Raw genomic sequence first — 26075 nt, 5'->3', positions numbered from 1 at the left:
CAATGTGCGTATAATGCTGTCCTGTGTCAGGATGACTAGGTGAAAATGGAAGAAAAGAGTTGTTAGTCACAGAATTAAAGACATTGACAGTATCAAGTCCACAAGTTTGATATTTGAAGTACTCGGAGAGTCAGAGAAACCATGGAGAATGGAGTTCTTTGTTTGTTTGTTTTTTAAAAACGGAACTGAAGTAGTTATCTTCAGGAATCCAGTAATTAAAATTAGAACGTTGGTAACATTTTTATTGCAGGCAATTCTAGTGGTGAGATTAACATTAGATAATCTTTTAATAAAATAACCAGGCACCCCATGAGGATCTGACACATGAGAGCTTCTGGTCCCCCAAGGACTGTGATTGTTTTATGGTTTTATCTAATAATAACTGTGCTTTGGTTTTGCCTTTTTTTAGGAGTTTTCATACAGCACACATTCCCCCTGCCCCCCATAAATTTGTAATTTAACACCACTCTAGGAAATGGCAAATCAGCATGCACTATTAATCTTATCTTGTATCATGAAACAGACACCGATCCAAGAGATCTGATTACTTTGCTTCTGGTCATTATCCAGACTGAAAGCTGGGCATTTGTGTCATCAACAGTTCTGTCATCAGAAAGCAAAAGACTTCAAAAACAAAGTGACATTCTACAATCAATCCTGTTTAACATTTCATGCCAAAAATACCGTGAGGCACCAAACTCCTTTTACTGGTCACTTAGCGATCAGCTGCGGTATTAAAGCCCTCATTTCTGCCCTATGTCTACAGCTTCTTTTCCTAGGCATTTAAAGCATAATAAAAGACCTAAATGTCAGGCATGAGGGCTTTAAATAATCTGTAGTGATTTTAATGAGTTCAGTCACAATTGCCACAGGTTTGTCTTGCTTCATAAGTATTTCTGAGATGGAGCTTGCAGTCAGACTCTCTGCTGCCAAGTTGCTTTTCGGTCTTTTGAGAAGGATGGAAACTGGCTCCTGTTCAGTCCTGCAGAACTGAGTCTGTTTTAGCTTGAACTGCTCTGGAAATAGCCAGCTGCATCCCCTCCCCTCCAATGAATACATTGTGAACAAGAAATTCAGTTTTAATTTGTATTACAGTTCAGCTAATTAAAGAAAACCCATTTTAAATACCTGACTGAACCAATGTGATTTGACTTTCTTATTTTCTTTACTCTTGGCCCTTCTTCCTTTTATTTTCACTGAGTTATTTGAATACTTGCAGCTTCGTATTTTCTCTCCTATCAAGTTTGTGGCACTTGAAAAGATGCACTTATTTAATATGTAACTGTGAGGGAGGCTCAATCTCGTTTTTTTGCTTCTCCAGTAGGATAGAGCTTTCTGCTCTACAACAATATTTAGAAATAATTTATATTTTTTTTCCTACTATTTACAAATCCCAAGGGACTTCACAGATACGGAAACATGTGGGAAGAATTTCTTCTGTGCTCAACTGGATGGTTCGAGTCTGTTCCTGGAGGGAGTGAATTTTACTGTTGACCTAATTCTGCTCCCGCTAAAGTTGGCACCGGGTGGTTTTAGAGATTTTCAGCCTCAAAGCATTACTATTCTTTGTTGAATCCAGAGTTTAAGAAGGAGAGCTGAAGTGGAGCTCTTTCAGATGGAATAAGGAAGGCTTAAGCCTGGTACTCAGAATACATTTATTAACTAAGTCTGTCTGAAGAAGTGGCCTGGCAACCCAGATAGAGGAACCTTCCACTCTGCATTAGAATTTTGTCAGAACTTCCAAAATTCATACCTTTTGGCATCGTGGGCGGTTTCTGCTTTCTGCATCACGGGCTGTTTCTGCTTTCTGCATTTGTGCATATTTATCATACAGATTAAGTTCACAAATAGGGGAATAAAAAAAACAGAGCAAAGATTAAAGAAAAAAAATTGAAACTTCTACAGTTTTCCCTTGTAAAAAACAAAACAAAACAAAACCTTCCCTTTAAAAATTGGTTGCCTACTGGAGAAAAATTGTTATAGAATTTTGGATGACATGTATGTGCTACATTAACTATTATCACACAAGGAGCAGATTTTTATTTTTTTTAATGACAGCTGTTAGGTCACTGTTTAGAAAGACAGAAAAATGAGTTTGTAAAGTTTGTTTATAGCTATATAGCTGGTGCTCCTAGATTGGCACAGCACAGTGAAATGATGGTTCTACACTGGAAGGAAGGTCCACATCTCCATTGTAACTTGGAGAGACTGTACTGTAGGGATTCATAGTTGGAAACTATCCCTTCTTGTCCCCTGTCCTTCAGCATGTAAGCAGGGCACAGTGTTTTGCTGACTATTAATGTAAGACTGTCAACAAATATTTAATTTTTTTGTACTTTTGTGTGCTTGTGGCAAAGGCCTGGCTTTGTGCAAGGATTTCCTTTCAGGTTATTGCAAATGCTGATGCTTGTGAGCTTTTCTAAATGGAACTCTCTTTAATAAACCTGTGGGTGAGTTTTACTTGGCGATTGTCTCACAAGGTCACTGCTGCCCTGGAGTAGTGGAGGGCCTTTCAACTTATGCTTGGTCATGCCCTTTTAACTTAATGTTCTCCTTCACACAAGCTGGTAGTGATGGATGTCCATTCAGACAACCTAATGGCCTATGGTAACTACAGAAGAGCCTTTATATCAATATTCTGCAGCTGAGACCCATCAGGATGGAGTCAAACTGCTCTGCACCACATCTAGGACCATTTTATGCAAATAATGGCTGTGATACCATTGCTATACTTTATTGTGTCAAGCAGGACTATAAAAGATCATTTTTATCGGTCAAGAGGAAGTTGATCTTTGTAGCTTGATATATCAGAGGTCATTTGCCTCTCTCAGCTCTTGCTACCTTTAATAGTACTAAACTGACTGCAGAATGACCTCAGCTCTTCAGGAATCTCAGCCATAGGCGAAAGGTCTGCTGGAACATCCTCAGTGACATTTCAGGTGCGGTGAGAGAATTCTGAAATCAGCATCTTCATCGTGAACTTCAAAAGGAAACAGCCGGCTTACCCCCGGGAATAAGAGACCGCAAGATTATTTGCTCCATGCCTTCTCCTATTCCTTGATTCAACTTCTCCTGCAGTCTTTCATTAGTTAATTTATGCACCTGCCTGAGATAGTGCAAGCCTGTGAAACAGAAAACTGAAATCACAGCCTATTTGCCAAGAGGACCTTGGATTTTTGTGTTCAGGGAGCCAAGTCTTCCAGACTCAAGTGAGATATTTTGCCTCTGTTTTTCAGAGGTCTTAGGGGACATCTGTACAATGCGGAGGCTGTCAAATTAGGTAATGGATTATGAGATATCATGCTGTGAATCTGCTTAGGTGGAACTTCTTCAAGGGTGGTTGTGTTTTGCACAAAGCTTCCACCTTAATAAAAAATGTTCACATCTTTTCAATTTGCGGAGTGCCATTTGCACTTTCGTGGACTTCCTATGTAAATGCAAACTAAGATGTTGACTTCTGATAAAAAAATTAAGTGCTTGCTAATGCAAGACAATGCCAAAAGTCTCATTAAACAGATATATAAACTAAGTGTTGAAAGACAGAAGCAGGAACTGGAAGAAAAATATATTTTTAATATCTGCGTATGGTGAAGTTCTGCCACCATTCAGAAAACACTCGGCCTTTCAAGCACCTTGGGAGCAACTCCAGTTCTCCCTGTCTACCAGTTCATCCATCTATATCCTGCATTGTACCCTTCAGTGCATCGGGAGTATACATGTTATTTCAGTATTACTGTGAAATAGAAATAGTCTGTGCTCCCATTTCTATGTACTCAAACAGGTTATTTTGTAGTTTCCTCACTGCCTTATTTAAAGAAGTTGTTCCTGGTGATTTAGTCACCTTGGCATGACAGCAAGTTTCGTCGTGTCAGCTGCTCTGGACTGGCCATTTTAGCTTCATTCCTAGTGACAGAGACATAAGCTTCCCCATATATGCCATTTTGTATTTACTATAGGTTAGTGCATGGCAAAAGCATGCAGGGTGTAGTCTCAAAGCTGATGAGACTGTGAGCAGTCAATGTCTAAGTCTTTAGACAACAGCTTCTAATAAATGACATGTATAATTTTTTGAAATGTGGAGAGATCAAGTGTCGTTATTCTGACTTGTTTCTTCTAGAGGGTTTTTTAAATTTTCTGCTTCCGAGACTATTTAACACATAATCATGGGGCTGCGTGTTCTGCCTTGCTCTAGCATTTGGCCAGTTGATGTAAAGCTATGTACCAGTCAGGTGTTGGTGTGTTAGTCTTGTTCCAGTCTTTGTTCTGAAGAACAGCATCTTTACAAAATAAAAGAGTCCTTCTAAAAGGCTTTTATTTCTTACGTGAAACTTCTGCTTTGACAAGATGAAGTGAGTCAGCCTGTCTTTAATGGGATTGCATTGAAATGTCTGCTTACATGCAACTCTTGTTGTCATTCCTTGGCATGATCGTTACTTGAGGGGCAGATTAGAGGTCAATCAGCCAGAGCCACGGGGGCACCCACAGCTAGCCTCAGGATACTCCCTACAAATGTAAGATCAAAAGGGCAGGCACATGAAAATTACTGTTTACTTTTTATGAATTATTTCCCAGAGATGGGATCATTAGCAGAATCTAAATGCCAGCTGGTTCTTATTGCAAGGACACTCCTGACAGAACGCGCTCACTTGGGCATGCCTTTCTGCTCTTCTAAAGTCAAAAGATTCTCTGTTTTTTTCTTTTGTGGGATTTCTGTATTATTTAAATGACTTTCTGCTTGTATATTTTTCCCCAAAACACTGCCCCTACTTCTGCACATGATTTAATTCTTAAATATTGTCCATTTTTTTTTTTAATTGGTTTGTGCAGCAAAGGTATTTCAAACTCTACATCCCTACGCCAGGGACTCTGCAGGAGACACCTTCTGAAAGGGTGTAAAACTTTCGGGTAATTTTTCTGAGTGAACACTGGCTGTTGCTTAAAATTCATCGCTGGCCAATAGGTACTACAGGTATCCCTACTGTAAATACAGGGGAAAGGTGATATTGCCTGTCATGGTGAGGTGCATGTTGGCAAATGCTGATTCAGTGTCTACTCCTGCAGTAATCTTCACACATCAAACTCTACACGTTCTTATCCACATAAGTATCTGGCTTCTGTTTGATCACAGTAATCAGGGCTATTTAGAAGGGTCATGGTATATTTGCCCTTTTGTCTTGTGTCTGGAGCTATGAAATCATGACTTTGGAGCAAATGTTGATTGAATTCTAAAGACACTGGCAGTAGCCAGCAACATGTGCAGCCCCTGATATGCTAAACTGGTGATCCAAAGTAGAGAACTGTTTGCTTTTTAAAATAACTTTGGAAAAGTTACCTTGAAGGACCAAATATGTGGTGGATATTACTCTTCAATGAACACCAATATGAACTTCCCTCTTATCATCCCATATGTTACTACCCCTAATGTAAATTAATCAAATGCTGCCCAGCATAGGAATGAAACTAAATCTGGCTGGTAACCAAAATAAAATCCCTTACGGCTATTTTCGTATGTTCTTAAATTGTGTGCTGTGAGATTAGGCAGTTGTCTTTTTTCACCCCTTGAAGAATAAAAACCCACCTCTTTTGCAGCCCACTCCTATGATAAGGTGGAGGGGCAGAAAATCCAAAGTTATGTTATTTTATCTAAAATCTTATTCTTCCTGATCTGGCTAGACATTTTGGATAGATATGTTTTTACTTATTTGGCATAATGTTTTCTCAACATCATTGTTTTTTTGGCATTCATCTTGACAGCATTAGCTAGAGAATTCTTGCTAGTTTTTTAAAAGGATAAACTGAACATGTCTGTTTCCATCTTTTCCTCTTGCTGTTGGACAGAGCTCAGGAAATTTTTGAATCCTTGATAAGTGTTGAGAGTGCGAATGAAGCGTGGTGGTTTTGGGTCCTCCACGATAGGAATCTGCCAGTGACCATCAGCATGAGTGGGCCTGGTGATAGTAGAGCAGCATTCAGAAATTCAGCATATTACTTGGTGCTAGGCATTGTTTAAGCTTATATTGAATCACAGAATCACATAATGTTTGGGGTTGGAAGGGACCTCTGGAGATCATCCAGTCCAACCCACCTGCTAAAGCAGGTTCACCAGAGCAGATCACACAGGAAGGTGTCCAGGTGGGTTTGAATGTCTCCAGAGAAGGAGACTCCACAGCCTCTCTGGGCAGCCTGTTCCAGGGCTCTGTCACCTCAAAGTAAAGAGCTTCTCCTTATATTCAGATGGAACCTCCTGTGCTTCAGTCTGTGCCCGTTGCCCCTCACCCTGTTGTTGGGCACCACTGAAAAGAGTCTGGTCCCATCCTCTTGACACCCACCCTTCAGATATTTATAAACATTGATGAGATCCCCTCTCAGCTTCTCTTCTCCAGGCTGAACAGACCCAGCTCTCTCAGTCTCTCCTCATAAGAAAGATGCTCTAGGCCCTTAAATCATCTTCACAGCCCACTGCTGGGCTCCCTCCAGTAATTCCTTGTCCTTCTTAAACTGGAGAGCCCAGCACTGCACACAGAACTCTAGATGTGGCCTCACCAGGGCAGAGTAGAGGGAGAGGACAACCTCCCTCCACCTGCTGGCCACATTCTTCTTAACGCAACCCAGGTACCATTGGCCTTCTTGGCCACAGGGGCACATTGTTGACTCATGGTCAACCTGTTGTCAGCCAGAACTCCAAAGTCCTTCTCTGCAGAGCTGCTTTCCAGCAGGTCTGCCCCTAACCTGTACTGGCACCTGGGATTATTCCTCCCCAGGTACAGGACCCCACACTTGCCCTTGTTGAATTTCCTTAGTTTTTTCTCTGCTCAACTCTCCAGCCTGTCCAGATCCTGCCGGATGGCAGCACAGCCTTCTGGTGTGTCAGCCCTTCCAGTGTGGTATCATTAGCAGACTTGCTGAGGGTGCACTCTGTCCCATCATCCAGGTAATTGATGAATAAATTGAACACAGCTGGACAAAGTACGGATTCCTGGGTAGCCCCACTAAGTACAGGCCTCCAAGCAGAATCTGCACGATTGATCACAACCCTCTGAGATCTGCCATCCAACCAGTTCTTAATCCATGTCACTGTGCATTCATCCAGTCCGTACTTCCTGAGCTTAACAATGAGGATGTTATGGGGGACAGTGTCCAAAGCCTTGCCGAAGTCAAGGTAGACAACATCCACTTCTCTGCTGTCATCTACCCATTCAGTCATGCCATCACTGAAGGCTATCAGATTGGTCAAGCATGACTTCCCTTTGATGAATCCGTGTTGACTACTCCTGGTAACCTTTTTCCTCCACATGCTTGGAGATGATGTCCAGAATGAGCTGTTCATCACCTTGGAGGTGAGGCTGATTGGTCTGCAGTTTCCTGGGTCCTCCTTCTTGCCCTTTTTGAAAGCTGGAGTGACACTGGCTTTCCTCTGGTCCTCAAGCACCTCTCCTGTTTTCCATGACCTTTCAAAGATGATGGAGAGTGTCTTAGCAATAACATCTGCCAACTCTCTCAGCACTTGTGGGTGCATCCCATCAGGCCCGTGGATTTGTGGGTGTCTGGTTTGCCTACAAGATCTCTGACCCAATCCTCCTCAACCAAGTGAAAGTCTTCCTTTCTCCAGACTTCCCTCTTACCTCCAGGGTCTGGGATTCCTGCAGGCTGGCCTTGGCAGTGAAGACTGAAGCAGAGAAGGCTTTCAGTAACTCCACCTTCTATGTATCTTCCATCACCTGCTCTGCACCCAGTCTCAAAATGTTTTCTACCATACTTCTTGGACTTTTTGGGCTAGATCAGCAGTAAAGAGGGGGTCTGTATGCCCGCCTTCAGTCACAAAGCTGTGCTTACGGGTTCACGAGGAGTCAGAAGGCACCTGATTTGGAGCCAGGGTGTGGCATGCTTGCTGTGTGTTCCTTGCAGACTCTACACTGACACAGATATCTAATTGTGCTGTTCATCTCAGTTACCTTTTCTGCTGATATCTTCTTGTCTTTCTTGTAGTCATCATGGAAAACAATGGGTTTAAGATGTCTTTTATTACATTTGTGCTTCACAGACTGTTACATTCCTGCCTTTTCATAATGAGCCACAGAGGTCCTTAAACGTCTCCTATGGAGCAGCACATTTTGAAGCTGATACCCAAATCTGGATGGATTTCTAGAGCACTGGTCTCCCCAGTGCTCTTAGGATAGAATAATGGTGGAGGACCCTTCTCCACCCAATTGCGAAGGAGTGTGAGATACAGCTTCCAATGGATAGCTGTTAAATTAACATTTCAATTTCCCTGTGTGTAGCCTTATCTTTACAGACAGGTGTATATGTGTTGGGAGAGGGGCTATTTTTGGCTATACTGTAGGAGAGCCTGAAGGTAATGAGTTGTGCATAGTAAATCTTGCTTACTCCATAATTTCCACTACATTTCAAATTAAGGGCCTAAATTAGGGTTAGTGTCAGACTTGCTCTTTTGCTATGTCCTAATTTTGTTTTAAAAGCACATAGCTAAGGACTTTAATATGTTTTAGATTCAGTACTTGTAAGTTATACTAAAATCCCTAAGGGAGCCAAAATAACTTATTAAAACCGTGCAAATGTTTTTGACTGCTGCATTCTATTATTTTCTATTCCAGTGGTAGCATACAGCCTCTGCTGCTGATGGGCGGAGGAACCCAAACCTCCAGGGCCCATTAGACTTAACTTGTTTACTGCATTGATATCTATATGTTAAATGACAAGAGAGTTCAGGTTATTGAATAATTTAAAATTCAGCTCTAATTGGTGTCATATGACCTGGAAAAGGCCATGGATGACGCCAGGAGCATGCTGTGAAATTCTTATAAATAATTCATAAATTAGATCATTCATTTGCCTGGATGTCTTGTTAAATGCAGAAGTTTGTAAGTAATAACTGATGATATAACACCTGTAAGTATTTAGTTCATATGCTGGAAGGTAATCTACCTTGATGATCTTCTAGCAAAACCTGCCAGAGTATGAGAGTTAATTGCACTAGGGAGAATGCACTACATTTATTTGGGATGGGCTTTGGCAAGGCGTACCGTGCAGATGTTGCATTACGCATTCTCTATCAGCTAGACAACTATTCTGTGTATGCCCATGTTAAAAATGCAGCTCATCACTCTTCTGCCCTTATTTCACATGAACTCCAAATGCACTGGGAAATGGTAGTGACCTGCTCTGCTCACAAATAGTATAGTTTTTGAAATATTTATCTAGGTCTTGAACTACTGATTCTTCAGTAAAATAAAGGGCAGAAGTAAAAAATTGAAGTCAGAAGATTGTGATTTTTCGTTTTTATAACGCTGGCAGCACACTGAATGTTAATAGTTAGACCCGGTGCTGTTAAGATTGGTATAGTGGCGTTTTTCTATAGTGCAAACAGGCCTGGTATAGTTTTCTTTCGGAAAGCAAATATGTTTGCTTAATTTTGGTGGTCAGGTATTGCATTGCCGTACGTAGGTACCGTTTGGACTTAGTGGGCATTCTGCTCACCGTGACTTCCAAGACTCAACGTACAGGCGCCTCGCTTAAGTTTTCCTGAAGTGCTCTATTATTAATGACTGCCTTATCAACCAGCGTAAAACCCGTTTGCTGATCTGAAATGGAAGCATTTGTTAGAGATTATCTACAATATTTGTGTAGCTGGAGAAGAAGGGTGGCATGTTTATGAATGCAAAATATGCACTTAAAGCTGAGTGCCAGCAAATGCTCACATGCCACTTTGAATGCAGGTTTTTGTGCACCTGGCATCGCGGCTCAAACCCTCTTAACAAAGAAGAGGAAAAAAAATTGAAGGCGACACAAGCATAGGAGGTGTTCCTCTGCTGTCAGCTACCAGCTATACATTCACTCTTTTGTGATGCGATCCTGTTTTGTTGTGGTTTTTGTTTTGTTTTGTTTTTTTCTGGCTACACCTGTTCAGTATATTGAGTTCAGTAGATTTTACAGGAAAATACAGGCTTGTGACTGTCATTCATATAGTTTCTTTGATTTGAGACCACTTGTTTTATTCAATGCAATATAGCAATCATAGCTATACATAATTACTACACAAAATGGTGCTTTAATTCTTGCTTGAAAAATAGTCAGCTTACCTTCTCAGTTATCTACTGTATTTATCTTAGATACTGACAGAGACAGTTGCTGAACTATCATCTGTGCACTTTGTAATGACTGAAATTAGGTTACTTATGGTAGAGATTTTAATAAAGGATTATATGAGTTAAAGAAAAAAATTTATGGACTTCAGTATATCCTACTAATTTACTTTCAAATCTTTACCTTTTTACATTCTCCTTGATAAATTCTTACAGACGCTTGGAACGAATAGCTCCTTAATCACTAGTAATGCACTTCAAATAGTCCTATCATTTGAAATAATTGTTCCTGAAACGGCATTTCTGTTGCCCCGTTATCCTACCTGAGCTTATTTATAATATATTCTCCTCATTCTACTGACAAGAACAAGTGCTTGTACTGTCGATAGACCTGCAAACCCAAAGCCAAGCTTTATTCACATGGGACCCATATATCGACAACACATCGTGGTGACTGCGTTCAGGTTTAGGATGTATACGTTAGTGAGTGCACCATATGTGCCCTTGGTCTCTTTAAGGTGTCCCTGTGTATGGTAGCCTCTCCTTTGTCCATTTAGAATTTTTGCTTCATCTTTAAGTATCTTTAAAACACTGCGTTTCCCTTGCGGTTGCTGCTTCTGTTCAGTCTTGGCTCCCTCCAGGGTCCCTTCTCTGTTCTGAACCTCCATGATCCTCTGTGTCTTATTCCTCCACTCCAGAGCTGAAAATCCAGATTAGGGAAATCTTCTCTAGATAAAATTGAGAACAATTTTACTTCCTCTTCTTTTTTTTTCTGTATTCAATTGTATTTCAGCTACAAACTACAGAGCCAGGTGCTATGGGTTAAACTCAGTTAAGATCTACAGGAATTTTGCTGTCCACTGTAACAGCACTGTATTTTGCCCACTGGATGCACGGACCCTAACTTTCATCCTCAGCATGCAGGACTTATTGAGGCAGTGATTTTGGGCTGTTTCTTAAGTGTGTTTTGTACACACAGAGCTACCAGCAAAATCTGTCAGGACCTTGCCTGTGTTGAGATTGTAAAATCTGGTCTGTTTCTAGTTAATCCCTTGCAGTACAAAGCCCAGTGTGCTGGAGTCAGTCTGTATGTATCTTCTTTGCCAGTGCTGTGAACTAACACTGCAGAGCACACAACTTGCATTTAAGAAGAATTTGCAGAGATCATAATGCTGCATGCATAAAACTCATGCACTGTTTGTCTGTTTGTAGGAAGTTTTAAGGACTGGATGTTTGTTTAAGCTCTGCTCAGAATCCCTGAGCAAAAATTATAGGGATTGCAGTAAAGATTTCATAGAGCTCCCCACATGTCTTCCTCTTTAAACTCTTCTAAAGATTATTTTAACTATTTTTTAACATCTTCCTGTTTCCATGCAAGACTTTCACATCTGATCAAGTCTTATTAACTCCATATGTTTCAAGGAGCAATCTGAGTTTGTTTGTTTGTTTAAGCCTCAGTTAAAGGAAGTTGTGTCTTTAAAAACCACACAGCAAGCCTGGAAGAGCCCCACAGAGGGGAAAGCACAGCTGTTCCATCATGGTCCGTCATGGTTTTCATGTGTCCCATAGGCAATATCTTTCTTAAACTCATCTTGTAAAATTACTGAATTCCTTATGCTTGCGAGTCTTTAGGCTCACAGTAGTAGGTGAGTCTGAAGGATTTTTTTTGTTCCTTTTTCCCTTTCACCTGGTCTGTATCTTACAGACCAGACCAGACCTATCATGGCGTGCTCTGGTCTTGTCTAACCAGATGAGTGTAAATGTCCATCCGTTTTCCCTGTAGCCTCTACCATCCAGCTGTAGTTTTCAATTAAAGCACAAAGAGAAAAACACAAGGTGCTAACAAAGTTGTTGACTATCTTCTGAGTCCCAATAGTTAATTCTTCTTTGGGGTTAGGCCCTGCAAGGTACTGAGTAGCTGTCAAAAGCATGTGAAAATTGGAACTTATGCCTAATGTGACCTGCTTCTTCTAAAGGAATAAAAAAACCCCTACTCACATTCAATGATATTAATGAGAATTTTCCCCCCTGCAAACATATTGTAACTGTGAAATAACATTAAAGTTTCTCTGCCTTGTTATGAAGTCTTTAAATGTCAATGCCATTTCTGAGACCATCAGGGCAGATTTAATGGCAGCCAAGGTCAACAAATGCTAACTGGTACCTTTCTTTTAGGGCCTTCAGGGACTCTTAATAGAGTCTCAGCCATGAAGTTAATTTGCAATGTGGGCCTTTATTCTTAAACCTGGTCCTGATGATTATTTTTTACCATCTTAACTCATGTGCTTAGATTTCTTAACATTTTCTTGTCTCTTCAGTCAATAAAACAAACTGCTAAAATAAAGAAATTCTCAGTCATTCCATCTTTTTGAGTCTTCTTTTTACTATTCCTTTTTAATCCTGTCTACGGGCTGCGGAAGGGTAGGGGTATGCTTTCTGTAGACCACCCTAACTAAGCTACCAGCTCTGGTCCTCTAAGATCTTCTAAGAATACCTTCAGGTCTGTCACCATCTGCTGTCCCAGGGGGCTGGGAAACTGGCCACCTTTAAAGCTTCTTTTTGCTGATACCCTATAGGCTCTGCTAGCAGAAGCAGGTGAGCTGGGAAAGAAGAGAGAGCCTGTAACCACAGGATCCTCTACTTTTGCTTTTCTGTATTTGTTCCTGTTGCTGGTCATCCCTTTATGTATTGTCTAACTTAGATTAAAAGGGCTTTGTAGCCTTTATTTGTCTAGAAAATATTGCAGACAAGGGTGGCACGCTACAAATAATAAATAACAAATCTCCATCTTTTTGGCAGCATGTTGCATTTCTGCTCAGTTGCCCTGCCAGCCCCTCTCTGACTTTAAAATATTTTAATGTCCTGCACTTTTCACCCAGTCCAAGCACCAGACTTTCCTCAGACATTTAGTACTGACATTAATGCAAATGCCTCCAACTCACTGGGCCCTTTGGGGCAAATCGTGACATCCTTGGCTTTCAATCACACATCAGAGAGGATATATTTGTATCCACAAAAGCGGAAATAATAAAATATCAGTATTCAGGTGCTAATCCACGTTAATTTACATTCTGTGAAGTCTACAAGAAACTTGTAATTGGTTGTCTTGAAGGGCAGCAGAGTATATTTGGTATTTTGTTTATTTATAAAAAAGAATTTAAATTATACATATAAACACTGCATAGATTTGGATTATATCTCTCTTCTAATCATCACTAGACGCTTGCTTGCACTCCTAAATTTGAGTGTTTTCAGGCTTGCTGACTGTTTCACACTCTATGTGGACAATACTCACCTATTTTAAGCATTGCCAGAGTGCAAATAATACTTTTCTTTCTATCAGTGGATACCAAATTTCGCTGCCAGACCACTTTCGCTGCAGTAGTTTCATTATCTTTAACAAACCTGGCTTCTGTAATTAAAAAAATCAGGTCTTTGTGAAAGGTCCAAAAGGCTGGAGGAGCTTAAATTTGGTATATTATTGAAATTAATGCACAGGTCTAGCAAAAGAAATGCGAGTGCCTGATTCACTGCTGTTCTGATGTGCATAAAAACTCAAATGCTTAACTGCCTAGATGAACCATAGTTCAAAGATACTCCAGGATGTAAGTAGGATTTTGATGTCTGTTACATAATATTCACAAGTATAACAAAACCACTAGAATTTACTTGCACCAGGTTGACAAATGTGAATTACAGTTGCTTCCTTTCTTTAGAGTTTTATCAGTGCATAATCACTTGCCCAGCTTAATTGAAAAATCACTTACATTTACAGCTGATTTTAAACATGTTTTGTATTTAAATGACAGCTTTTGATGTACAACTATTTTTTACAGAAAGTAGTTGGGTTTTATCTGTGTTTCTGTAAAGATATTTCAAAAACTCTCATCAAATTTCCAGCGGTAAGTAATATCCCATTCAGTGCAAGGTGAAATGTTTTACATCAAGTCTCCTGCTGTGTAATGGCCAATCAAAGAGTATTTATAGTGGCTGAATGGATTTTTTGGCTCGGTATTCAAAATTAAACATTTTCAAACATTAACATTTAATGTTTTTTGCCACTCTTCAAGTTGATTTTATGTAACCCTAGATGCTCACAACTACTTGATACTCTGAAGCGACTCATTTTATGCTGAGGATCCTGCAGGCAGTAGTTTTACATTTATTACAGTTGTGTAGATGGAATGAAATGTAGATTTGATAGCAGATTCGTGTCTGTCTTCTGATAAACATTTTCTCGGGTTTGGCTGTATGTCCATCAGCATGATGCAGCAAGTCTGTTTCTGAGACTACACATTTACCAAGTGAAATTAATGAGCAAAGATGAATTTTGGTAATTCACAGGAAATTGTTTTTCTTATTGCAGGCATCTGGTAAGAAGAGCTCATGCCAGCAACCGTCTTTGGAGCTAGATGGTTCCTACTTGTGTATTGGGGGACCGCAAACTCTTTATAAGAACAGTAGAGCGTCAAAAGCTGGAAGCCCAGCCCGTGTTGCATTTTCTCAGTCTTGCAGGAATAATCAGGATTGCAGGACTGAAATCCATTGCAACCATCAGGAGTGTCTGAAGGAATATCCGATAGAAAATGGCTTTCACAGAAAGTGTAACAATATGATTTCCCCACCCAAGCAGAGCAGTCCTCACCGTGTAAAACCGGCTCAGGAGATGGACCAGAAAGCCAATGGGTTTCAGAGCCTGTACACTCAGCAAGCGAGTTGCAGTTGTGCCTGCAGGCATGCAGGGAGCTCGGGGAGCAGGCAAGAGAACCACCACGTCAGCCAGGTACCGAGAACACACTCTGGCCCAGTTCACAAAACCTGTGATTATTCCAGGCACTCCCAAGTTTCTGGGCTGAACGACAGCGTGGAATCAGGGCGTAAAGAAACAGAGCAGGCTAAAAGGTTGTATGAAGAAAGAAGGCACGAGCTGCTTCTTCAGAAGATGGAGCTGGAAATCGAAAAGGAACGACTCCAACATTTGTTGGCTAAGCAAGAGGCAAAACTGCTCCTAAAACAAGAGCAACTACACCAGTCCCGTATGGATTATAACAGGTGATTTTGAGACTTATAGTTAAAAAAAAAAAAAATCTAAAATTTCTAATGAAGACGTGGGAAATAGTTAAAGCAGGAGAATGGAACTGATAAAATAAGATAGGCAAGACCTGCGGCACAAATTCTCTCTGACAGTGATTTAGAAGAGAGGAGACTTTTTACTATATTAGTATATACTGTTGGGAAACAGCATGAGGAAAACAGTATGTGGTAGAAAGAAAGGCAAATAAAAGCAGTGCTGAAAGACTAAGTAGGAAAAGAGGAGCAGTAGAAGAAAATGAGAGGTTGATCTTAGTGCAAGCCCTTCAAGGAATTGAGACATTTGGCAAGAGAGCAGTGTGAGTGTGGATGACATAGATTTGGCATTTACCCTTCTTTCCTTGGAGAGGTCAGTTTTGAAGTCTTGCACCTTACTGGGTAGGGACTGTAGGAAGTGTCTTTTACAGAAAAGATGGAGATTATTTTATATATATACACTTCATATATATTATATATATGATATATAATATATATATAAAAATATATATATTAAAAAAAAAATATATATATATGGAAAAGGAAGGGAGCTCTGTGTACCAAGGACAATTTCTTTCCAGTGATGTTTGTGGAAAGGAGACTGGGACTCAATACCTGCTTGAACTAGAAGAAGAAAAAGGCAATAAGTATAGAAATGTGGGATGTGGCTTGAAAGGCCCATGAGCTTGTTGCAGAGGGTAATACCTTCCTGGAAATCTAAATGGAGTCTCTGGGAAAGAGGGAGAAACTGGTTTATTAGTATCACATTACTGAGTGGAGAGGAACAGGGAAAGTGAGCTAAAGCAAGCTGAATTACCCAATGTACCTCACTTGAGTACTGGCATTTCATCATTTGGGAAGCGAGAGCAATGGGCAAAAATCTAGCAGTCTTTTAGAAGAAGCAATAAGAGCGTTTCACAAGGATGCTTACTTCGATACTGTTTTAATATGGCAACTGCTGACAGCATCCCATGAGAGTCTGTGTTACATGACCCACTTCCCACGTTCACGTATTATAACCACCATGAACGAATAAATCACTTTCTCTTCTTAATCCCAGCCTCCTGGTTACTTTTAAAACTCCGAAAGAGTCTACAATAATTTAGGTGGTCTGTTGTTTGTTGTCTTGGCTTGTGGCTTACATTGAAAATTATGTGTTTATATGACTTTATAGGACTTTAAAAATGCCTGTCTTAAAGGCAATCACAATTGTGTGTCTTGAAAATGACTGAGGTCACAAACAAAGGATTATGACTTCAGGTGAGAATTAAGTAGGAACAGATGGATTCTTAATCATCAAATACTTTAATTCTATGCATGCATCTCTCTGATGAAAAACAAGTAGAATATGAAGGACATAACAGACTGAGTCTTTGGTGATTTTGTTTCTAATGGGTATTTTTCAGCATTTGAGGCATCATAATCCCAGGAAAAAATGAACCTTAAATAATGATGTGCTTGTTAATGCCATTATGCCTACTTTAGCCATTTTTTTCCTAGAAAAAAAATGTCACGGTTCACAGAGCTCTAGTTGTCTAAAAGAATTCTATGAAATAAAATAACGTATGATCAATGTGAGGGCCCAGTATTTTTGTGGTCTCTTTTCTGAGATGCAGGTGAAAGCACATTTGCCATATTCTCTGTAAGAAAAGCAACTAGGATATAGTGTGCTTGCTCTTAAAAAATATTCAGTCTCTTTGGAATTAAGTGTTTGATATTTACAGATAAATCTCTTAGGAATCATAGTTCTGTTTCAGTTCTAGGTGTGTAATTCACTTTTGTACTTGATAACAGGGTAATTTTGTATACTACAAGCAATAAAAATTTGTTTAGCTAAGCTCAAATACCCTTCGTTTCATTGTCAGGAGGCTCTAACCTAGTTCGTCCCTTAACATCATGACAGTTTAAAAAAAACCAATACAATAAAAATCCATTTCCAGATAGTGTTTATTTTTGTCTGTCCTTCTGCATGAGTGGAGTGCTGGTTAAGGTCCATTCTGAGCTGCTGAAAGTATTGACATTGAATGACAAGTGAAAGGTCTGACCATTTGTAATTATTGGCTATTAACTCTTCTGCTCTTTTAGCGAAAGTATGAATTGATCCTTTTTTTGTCCATGCTGCATCATAGCTGCATTTCAATTTCGCACTTTTCCCTATCTAGTGTTAAGTGAGCATAGTACTCTCAGTTTGTAGTTTTTCTCTGTGAAACAGTTGCTCAGCTGTCAAAAATGCCATGTGTGCAGGTAAAGGGACCAGTTCTGTGACTCCGCCTGGTGCCAGCCACACCAGAACACACTAATACAGGTAAATCCTGAAAACAGGAATTTTATTCATATGAAAAGGGAGAAGTATCTCTATTATTGGCTTTTCTACCTTCATTTGAGAGAAAGAAGAAGGAGGAGTAATCTGTTAAAAATAAAGCATCATCTGTGGGTCTACAGCTTCAGGAGATGCAACCATCTCACACAAATTATGTGTTTTATACAGTTTATGGATGGTGCCTTAGGGCTCTGGTGCTGCTGGAGCTGTAACCTGAGTGCAACGGGGATGTTTGTTATTGGACACTGACCATTTTCTTAAGGGACCCGGTCCTTGGAAATCAGTGAATGAAATTTTCTAATCTTTTAATAAATCAAAACCTTTAGAAGCAAAGGCACTGGACATAAGTCAGCTGTCCAATACAAAAGTATATTTGAAAGCGTGAAAACAGTTGTGAAAGCTTCTACATTTAACGTGATTAAGTGCCCCGTTTGGAGACACACAACTCACCTTTTTGTGGTAATTTCCTGATGTGATGATTTGACCAGCTGCAAAACCAGCTAACTCTGCTTTTTCAGATTTAGAGGCCACGTGCCTGGTTCAGAAGACGTGCCCATTGATGAAGCACCTGGAGAAGTTGCTCTGATGATGAACGGCAACAGCATGGGGCTGAGGTAATTTCTTTCTTCACTTCTAAGTACTTCACAGTGTCAGTATATCTTCTTGACAGTGTGCTGTTGGCTGCTCAGTGTATTTGTTCATGTGTTTGTTTCAGATTAAGAGCTTTTTTCTGCAGGAAAGGTAAATTCATTGGCTGTTGCATTTTATGAGTCAACTCAATGGTTATGCTGACCTGTCAAGGTCTAGGGGTTGACTTTCTGTAGAGATCTCAGGTTTTGTGTGTCATCTCTTAAGGACACTAACCTAGCCTAGTGCAAAATGAGTTTTCACAAAATCTTGGGGTTTATTCTTTATTCTAGGTAGTGCTTGTTATCTTGTCAATTAAGATCATCTCTTCACTCTTCAGACCTGATGTAAAAAATATGTTATCCTTTAACTCCCAGATAGAAATGATCTTTTACAATTAGTGACAGTTACTTGTTTTTCAAGCAATGCTGTGTTGCACCCTGCTTCAGTATGATCAGAACAAACTACCACTGAAATAACTGGAAGCAGAGTTAAGCCAGTATTTAGCTCTTTATCTCAATTTTGCATGCTATTTAAAACTTTAATCAATACATTATTGTGTATTCTCTCTGTCCCGCCCTGTCACATTTCCTGTTACCACTGGAAGAAGATTCAGGCTTATTAGAAAAGCAACAAATAACAACTGTGGCTTTACAGGGTTTTTCTCCCTTTCTCAAGATGTAACAACTTCTTGTTCTGTGCTTTAACTGTATGTGTCCTTTTGACCCAAGTATCCCCTCTTTGGTAGACAAGACGAGCTCTTTGAATGGGCCCTTCTTAGTGGCAAGAGAAGACTTTAAAATAATAATCTTTTCTCTCCATTATGAGAATACTGGAAGAACTCTTAATTTATTTATAAAGTAAGGGTCCAATACTTTCATTTATTTATTTTTCTTTAACCTCAAGTGAAACAGATTTCATTTAATTTTTCTGAGATCCGTTTTCATTGAAAAGGGATACGAGTTCTTTCTCCAGAACAACAGAAGTTACTTATTTCTTTGGAATGCTTCATTGCTTAACCAGGTGTTTGGCTGCTGTGAGCTACTGGCATATCCTTATTGTATTCTGATGCTTTTTTTGTCTCATTTTCACACAGACTGAAGTGATCAAAGTGTGATCATTGTAAGAAAATAGATCGAGAGTCATTGTATGTTTAAGATGCGCTAGCACTAAGCCCCTTGGAGGAAAAATGCAACCTAGAACATCTGTAGGGCTGTTTGGCAACAGTCTACTAAAAACCTGCAAAAATCTACATAGCCTAGGAGGGAAAATGAGGAAAACCTGTGCCATTAACAAAATGAGAGTTCCAGATTTCAAAAGGTTCCCTGCCCGCTCTTCATTCCCCTGGTTTAATTTACTGTAATTTTTCAAAGTTAGTGTGTGTTCGTGCAGTCTCAAGTTGCCATGCCAGCTGGTTCCAAAGTTTGGCAGCGAAACACTTGGAAGTTTTTCTTCCTATCTGCCATCTTCCGTTTCGCAAAGGTTACCAGATGAATGGTCCCTAAATAATTTACTCTAATGTAGGGCTGAAAGAGGCTACGGAAGACAAGTCCATTTGTCTCTTTTATGCATTTGAATATGTAAGTGATGTTTTCTTCAGTATCGAGGGAGAGCGTGCAAGTGTGTGGCTATAGCTTAGAAAGGAGGAAGAACTGCTAGGAATATATTCTTTCTTTTAACAGTGTTTTTTTCCTTTTTGGGCGGGAGGTATGTTTGTTGTGTTGTTATTTTCTTTTTAATTGACCTGCCAAACAGTTCGTATTACAGCTGATACTATCAGAACCCTAATGGAAAACAAACCCACTCTGACTTCCAGTTCATACATGAGAACTCCTCTAGCAAACCTCACAGCATGAAACTTGATTTTAGTCTTCAAATAAGCAAAACTTAGCTTAAAAACATCCTGGTATTTTAAAGGAAATTGTGGAAGTCCTTTAAAATACTAAATTTGCTGAAGTGAGATATTGGAGTTTAGAAGTAAAATAAATAATATAATCAAGAACTGAAAAACATAGGTTTTTTTTATAATTAACAGCTCATTTTGAGTTAATTATCTACAATTACGAAAATCTAATTGCAATTTATTCTCTACTATCTGTGGGAAGAATCGTAGGCAAGGGAATGTGTATCACTGCCAGGCATAAATGCTATAGGATGGGTACAAATAATAGAGGAGCCCTTAATGAAAAACAAAAAGCAAATAGGAGCGTGCAGCTGTGCCAGGCCATTGAAAGGTAATTGTAGTCAGAAATGAGATATGTGCTTTAAAAGGCATCTTGTCATCTCCTGTAGGGAATAATTTTTTCCCTCCTTGAAAAAGGAAAACAAGATTCCATGAGCAAATATACAGCATAGAGCTTGATTTCTGAATCAGACATTGGTCACAGTCTGTAAAAAGGCAAACTTTCGTCTCGGGGACCGCCACAAACTATAGACAAATTTTCTAATAGATGCCTGTTTTGTTCCCTCTTCTAAATGTGCCATTATGTTTTTTTCATTATCAAAGTCAGCAGGCATTGTCCATCTCAGCCTCTTTGGATGGTCCTGGTGTGAATTTGCAGGGTTGAATTTGTCATTTCCCCACTGGATGTCTTGAGGAGCAATTGGGAAGAAAAGCATCTTTGTCTCTTTGCCTGCTTGCAGCTGGTCTGTCGTGTGGGACCTGAAGAGTCTTCAGATGCAGGATCTCCAGTTCTCTAAGGTGCAGCAGTCAGAGCAGGTTTTATTGAGGATGGTTTTCAGTAGCTTGGAGTGCTCCTAAGTGAGCCCACAGCCAATTTTCAGCTATGGAGACAGTAACTTGTACAATTAATGGCAAGTTGTCTGTATAATTTCAAGTCTGCCCCAGTGTGCAAGATGCTTTAAAATATTCAAAATAAAAACATAACCTGATGCATTTGTTTAGCATAAAACAGCCTTTTACAAAGCGCTTTCCATCTCCCAGGCGCAGATGCTTGGTACATGCTCAAGTACCCACTCCATGTGTATTCAGCAGGATCAATACACCAGCACCTGCTTTTGTGTGTGTTCCTGATGTCTGCATCTGGGAGAGGAATTTTAAAACAATCCACTCTTCTCTCTTTTATTTAATCTTAACTTCGGATCTGAATGTCATGGTAGTGAGGCCTATTTAATAGCACCAACTAGAGAAGATAAGGTTTGCTACTTTGCAAGTACCCCTCCCCAGAGTTGTGCTGTGTGCCTAAATCTTAACATACAAGGTTCCCTGATTTTCTGATTCCTCGGTTTCCTGTATAGTTTTGCCAGTACAGCTTTCTACTGCCTTCTCTCTAACACGTGTCTTTTCCTCAGATTTCACACAATGCTGCCACTGCACCTCTGCACTGACCTGTGCAAAATGTTATAAATAGGAATTGTTGGTTACAGCAGCTATCGGATGGGTTTACAGTTATCTGCAGGCACCCTCTCAGTGTATGCTGCCTGGTTAAAGCATTTCTTTACCGGAGCAGTAAAGATTTGCAGGTGGAATTTGCCACCTTTAATTTAATTGAAGGCTTTTTATATTTGAGTGCGTCATTCTATGTTACCGGTGTGTATGTTTTCCAGTTTGTAATTTTAGTTAGTTGAAAATACCAAACACAGAATTCAGCAGTATTTTCCCCCTGTTTGAATGCTCATTGCTATGGTGATAGTTCCAGGAGGGAATACTGTCAGGGGTCTTTTAAAAGATTTTTATGTTTATGGTGTAACTATTTTTATTGTCTTGTGAGAGAAGGTGACAATTATCTCTTGCTCCTTGTTTAATGCTTTGTTATGAACTCCATTTTTTTGTGGCTTGTTAGACATGCAGGCATCTTTCTATGGTGATGTGCACGCATACTTCTGTGGGTTTTTTCTAAATATTCAATGCAATTAACTAGACGTACAGAGGAACACAGACTCGCAGCTCCCCCTGCTGTCACAGGCATATTCAGGTTTGTTCACACAGTTCCCCCCTCCAAGTAATTTTAAAATAAAATAACAAATACACGCAATCACACTGTTCTTCCACCTCTGACCTGACTGGCGCTGGCCTCGTTATTCCCATTTTTGGCAGAAACCGGTATTTAAAAATTGATGGCAATAGTAGCACCCATTATCTTTTTTTCCTATCTGAAGTTTTCTTGTCAGTTCTTTTTTGTGTGAGTCTGCGTCACCTCCTGTTACTCTTGTCCTGAGCCTCTGGAGGAGAAACCATCACCAGTGCCACAACTGGCTCGTTCTCCAAGACCTCCCGGGCTTCACTTCATCTATGAGTCGTCTCTTGAGGTGCATCTGTGTACTACTTGGACAACTTTTAGGAATGTATCCAATACAGTTTGTTGGGATTTTTTTTCATCTATTTGCTGTTTTGGCAGATTGGCACATTAAATTGGGCTGAAATCAACCGTGCTTGCAAATGGCCCATAAAATCTGTGTATCTGGAAGCTTCTTACGCACTTTTCAGTGCTCCTTTTAACGCCTGTCTTATACTATCTTCTTTCAGATAATTCTATATAGAAGTTTGTATCATTTTTAGATAGGATATTGGTGGATCGAACACTTGTTTGGCCAGTAAGAAAAGTGCTTGCAGATCTGCCAGTAGTGCATATGCTGAGTTAGGTGCAGATATGAGTTTTTCTTTCTCTTGTGGCATTGTCTGGCTACATATAGGCACAGCATCCCTTCAACAGATGGCTGCTGGAGCCTGTTGTGACGTAACGAGAGAGTATAGTCGGAGTTACATATATATTTTTGGTTCATTAATGTGCAGACTCTGAAGGTATTTTGTTTTCATGTGCAGAGTGAAGGCTTTTGTTCTGATGTTGTTGCTAAAAGCTTGTTGCCGAACGGGGGGTGAGTGGCAATATTTTACATACGTATGCATGTTTTTAATTTATTTTTTTTTAAGGTAGGCAGTGATCCTTATCGGACTGGGGAGCGAGGAGTTCATTTCTGCTGACCTGATTGCTTAACTAATCTCATTTTCGGGTTTACTTTCAACTGCAGCAGGGTTTTGAAGCTGCCTGTCGTACATTTACCTGAATTATGCTGATTCTGGTCTCATGACCACGTGTGCTGCACACAGCAGTATTGCATCATTTCCATTACAATCCCAAGTAACCTTGAGCAGGAGGCTTACTGATAGACCTGAGGTGTAAGATGTAAGTAGGAGATACCGTAAGTAGTTTCTGTAGGTAGATGGAGCTAACCTGTAGGTGAGCTCTTCAAAAAGCACAGGAACTCTGGTATTAGAAACACCACTAAACATAGGATGGCAATCACAGAATGTCAGGGATTGAAGGGACCTCAAAAGCTCATCCAGTCCAATCCCCCTGCCGGGAGGAACACCCAGATGAGGTTACACAGGAAGGTGTCCAGGCAGGTCAGTTAAAATAGGCTTGCCGTAACTCCAGTGCTTTGGTATTTTCACAAAACTTGTATTTCCTGACAGTCATCTGCATGGGTATAGTTCTGTAATATCACATATCAGAACTGAAAATGCTCAGAGATTTTTTTTTCTTTGGGTTGAAATATTTAAAATTTATGCGTCTCCTGAAGGAGTTTGTTCGTTGCCAACACTTGCAGACAGCGAGAGACATTTTTGCAAGTCATTTGCATATGCCTTCTTTACAGAAAAATGTAGACACTGTTAGTTTACTGCCTGAATCGAATTTCGAAAGCTGAATTCTATTTTTATAAACTGGAGTGGAATACTTTTTCAGTCATATCATTTTGTTACTTTTTATTTTTGTATGTAGTCTTGTATGAAGAAAAAATGATGTTCAATCTAGATATTCGCATGTCCCAGAAATCTGTGAGTTCGGAAAGTTACGAAAAAAATCTTATAAAACAAAATGTTCTGGAAGGTAGTTTTAAATTAGGAGATTTTAAACCCACGCGCACAACTTGCACAACATTTAAAAGCTTATATCAGAACTGATGGGGCAGGACTAAGAACAAAAGCTATTGGTATTACAAAGTTAAGCAAGAAATGCTCTGTACCCTGCTGTTCTGGCCATGATTACAGCTGCTCTAAGCTAAAACCCGCTCCCCCACCCCTTTTGTGACCTTGGCTGCACTTCAGCACACAGAGAATTGAAGCAAAAGGCAAACTCCAGTAAATATTAGATTCTGCCACTTGCAGATATACAGACTACATATAAAGATAATGGCACACGTGCTCTCGCTCGCTTCCCAGCTCTCACTTTCTTTGGAGTGGACTTTGTGTATTTGCCACTGAATTATTCTGACATAAAACTTTCCAGACCGCACTGGTGTGTTGAGCTGAACTCTGTGGCTTTGCATGGGTGCCGAGGCTTTGCAGAACTACCCATTACATTTATAACAGTGCTAATTTTTGAGAGCCACGCAGAGAAAATTTCAGATTCAGCCCGGCTGATTTGTTTCTCACACTGCTCCTGCGGTGAAGAGGATTGATTTTTGTGTTTCTTTTGATATTTGGCTTCCTTTCCTCTGGTACTCAGTGCTTCAGGCCTTAATCCTTTAACCTTGAATCTGAGCATCAAGGCTTCAGGAGGGATCAGGCCTTTTGATGGAGGGAGAACATCTTTTGTTGTACCAAATGGTTGGGAGTGGTATAAGGCAAGACAGGTCTCCAGACAGTATATATTTCTCTGTTGTGTTAAAAGACTATAAACAGAGGGTGGGTTTAGTGGGGATTATAGATAATCTAGAGGAAGGTGGGGTGTCAGAAACAATGGGAAAGAGTTAATGACTTTTTCTTTAACATTTCACCAGTAACCAGTCTATCATGACAGATGTGTACTGGGTTGCCAAATGCTATAGTCTGATTTGGGTAACGGTTCAAAGCTCAGCATGTCATGGAAATGGCAACGTGGTCCCCGATGGAGCAGGGGAGAAAAGGCTTTTCAGCTTCTCAAAGGGCAGTATTTGTGGAAACAGATGCTTGCCTGCCCTACCCAGCATAAAGAACAGTTCTGCGGGCAGCCGGGAGAGTTCGTACTGCTGGATTTTTATAGGATCATTAATTATATGTTATAAGGCAGCTAAGCATGGCATTCCTAACTCGATGAATACCATTATGAATGGCCTTTTCATATTCTTCATCTCATTATATTAAATGCATGTGACCTGAAGTTTAGCTAAAGTTATTGTTCAGGTTAACTTTCATTTAGTGGTTGCCCTAATTTTAGAAACAGTATGATCTTTAGATTTTATGGAGAGACAGGTTTTTTTATGCATGTTTTTGCAGCATTATTTTACACAATTTCTTCTGGAACTAGGTAGGAACCTCTGCGAGGTGGCAGGGAAGGGATTTAGTCAGTCCTTGATTTGCCTGGAGATTTCTATATCCACGTCCCTGGATGACAACATCCAGTTACACGGATTTGGCTATCATCTCTCTGCCAATAACTCTTAAACCCTCTGCTCTGTTCCGTCTAGTCTTGCATATCTGTCTGCCTCCCTGACACATAAGCCTGGTTGTTTCGCCTTCAGATCGTTCCTAATCTGGCCAAAACAGAACTCCTTACTTTTTCTTCCGAATCTCTCTTCACTTCTGATTTTGATAACGCCACATCCTCCCTGTCACTCAGACTCGTAACCTCAGGGTCGCTCTCCTTCTCCACACACATCTGGGCTGCTGACAGATATTGCAGCTTCCTTCTCCTTGGCAGCAAAAACCTACCTTCGGTGTGTCCACAGTTAAACACCACCCCTTGCTCTAGTCCTTCCTTTTGCACCTTGAATACTGTAAAGTCTTTTTCGCTCAACATTCATTCCCCTCATTCAAAATAACTCTTGCAAATGGGTATCTTCGCTGCTTTTTCAGATCTTGTCACTGTTGCTTCTCTGAAATGCTCCTTCAAAGACCTCTTGTCTACTGCATCAGTCTACAGGGCTCTGCAGAAATTCACAAAGATGCTTCTTTTTTATTTTATCTGCCACCTTCTCTTCCTTACTCCTTCATTTACGTGAGACTTAATGTTGTTTTGGGT

At 40.1% G+C, this 26075-nt stretch overlaps 1 protein-coding gene across 5 annotated transcripts in view; it reads left to right on the top strand.

Annotated features, from left to right (window-relative positions):
- The window catches only part of KIAA1328 (KIAA1328 ortholog), a 177156-nt gene that overhangs the window by 102656 nt on the left and 48425 nt on the right, over positions 1-26075 (top strand). For all 5 annotated transcript variants that reach the window (XM_065046945.1, XM_065046943.1, XM_065046946.1 and 2 more), the window contains 2 exons: positions 14467-15152; positions 18006-18101. In XM_065046945.1, coding sequence (XP_064903017.1) covers positions 14467-15152; positions 18006-18101 — 782 coding nt within the window. The remainder of the gene's footprint in view (positions 1-14466; positions 15153-18005; positions 18102-26075) is intronic.

This window comes from Columba livia, chromosome Z (genome assembly GCF_036013475.1).
Source record: "Columba livia isolate bColLiv1 breed racing homer chromosome Z, bColLiv1.pat.W.v2, whole genome shotgun sequence".
Lineage (NCBI taxonomy): Eukaryota > Metazoa > Chordata > Aves > Columbiformes > Columbidae > Columba > Columba livia.
This window is presented reverse-complemented; position numbering and strand designations above follow the sequence as displayed.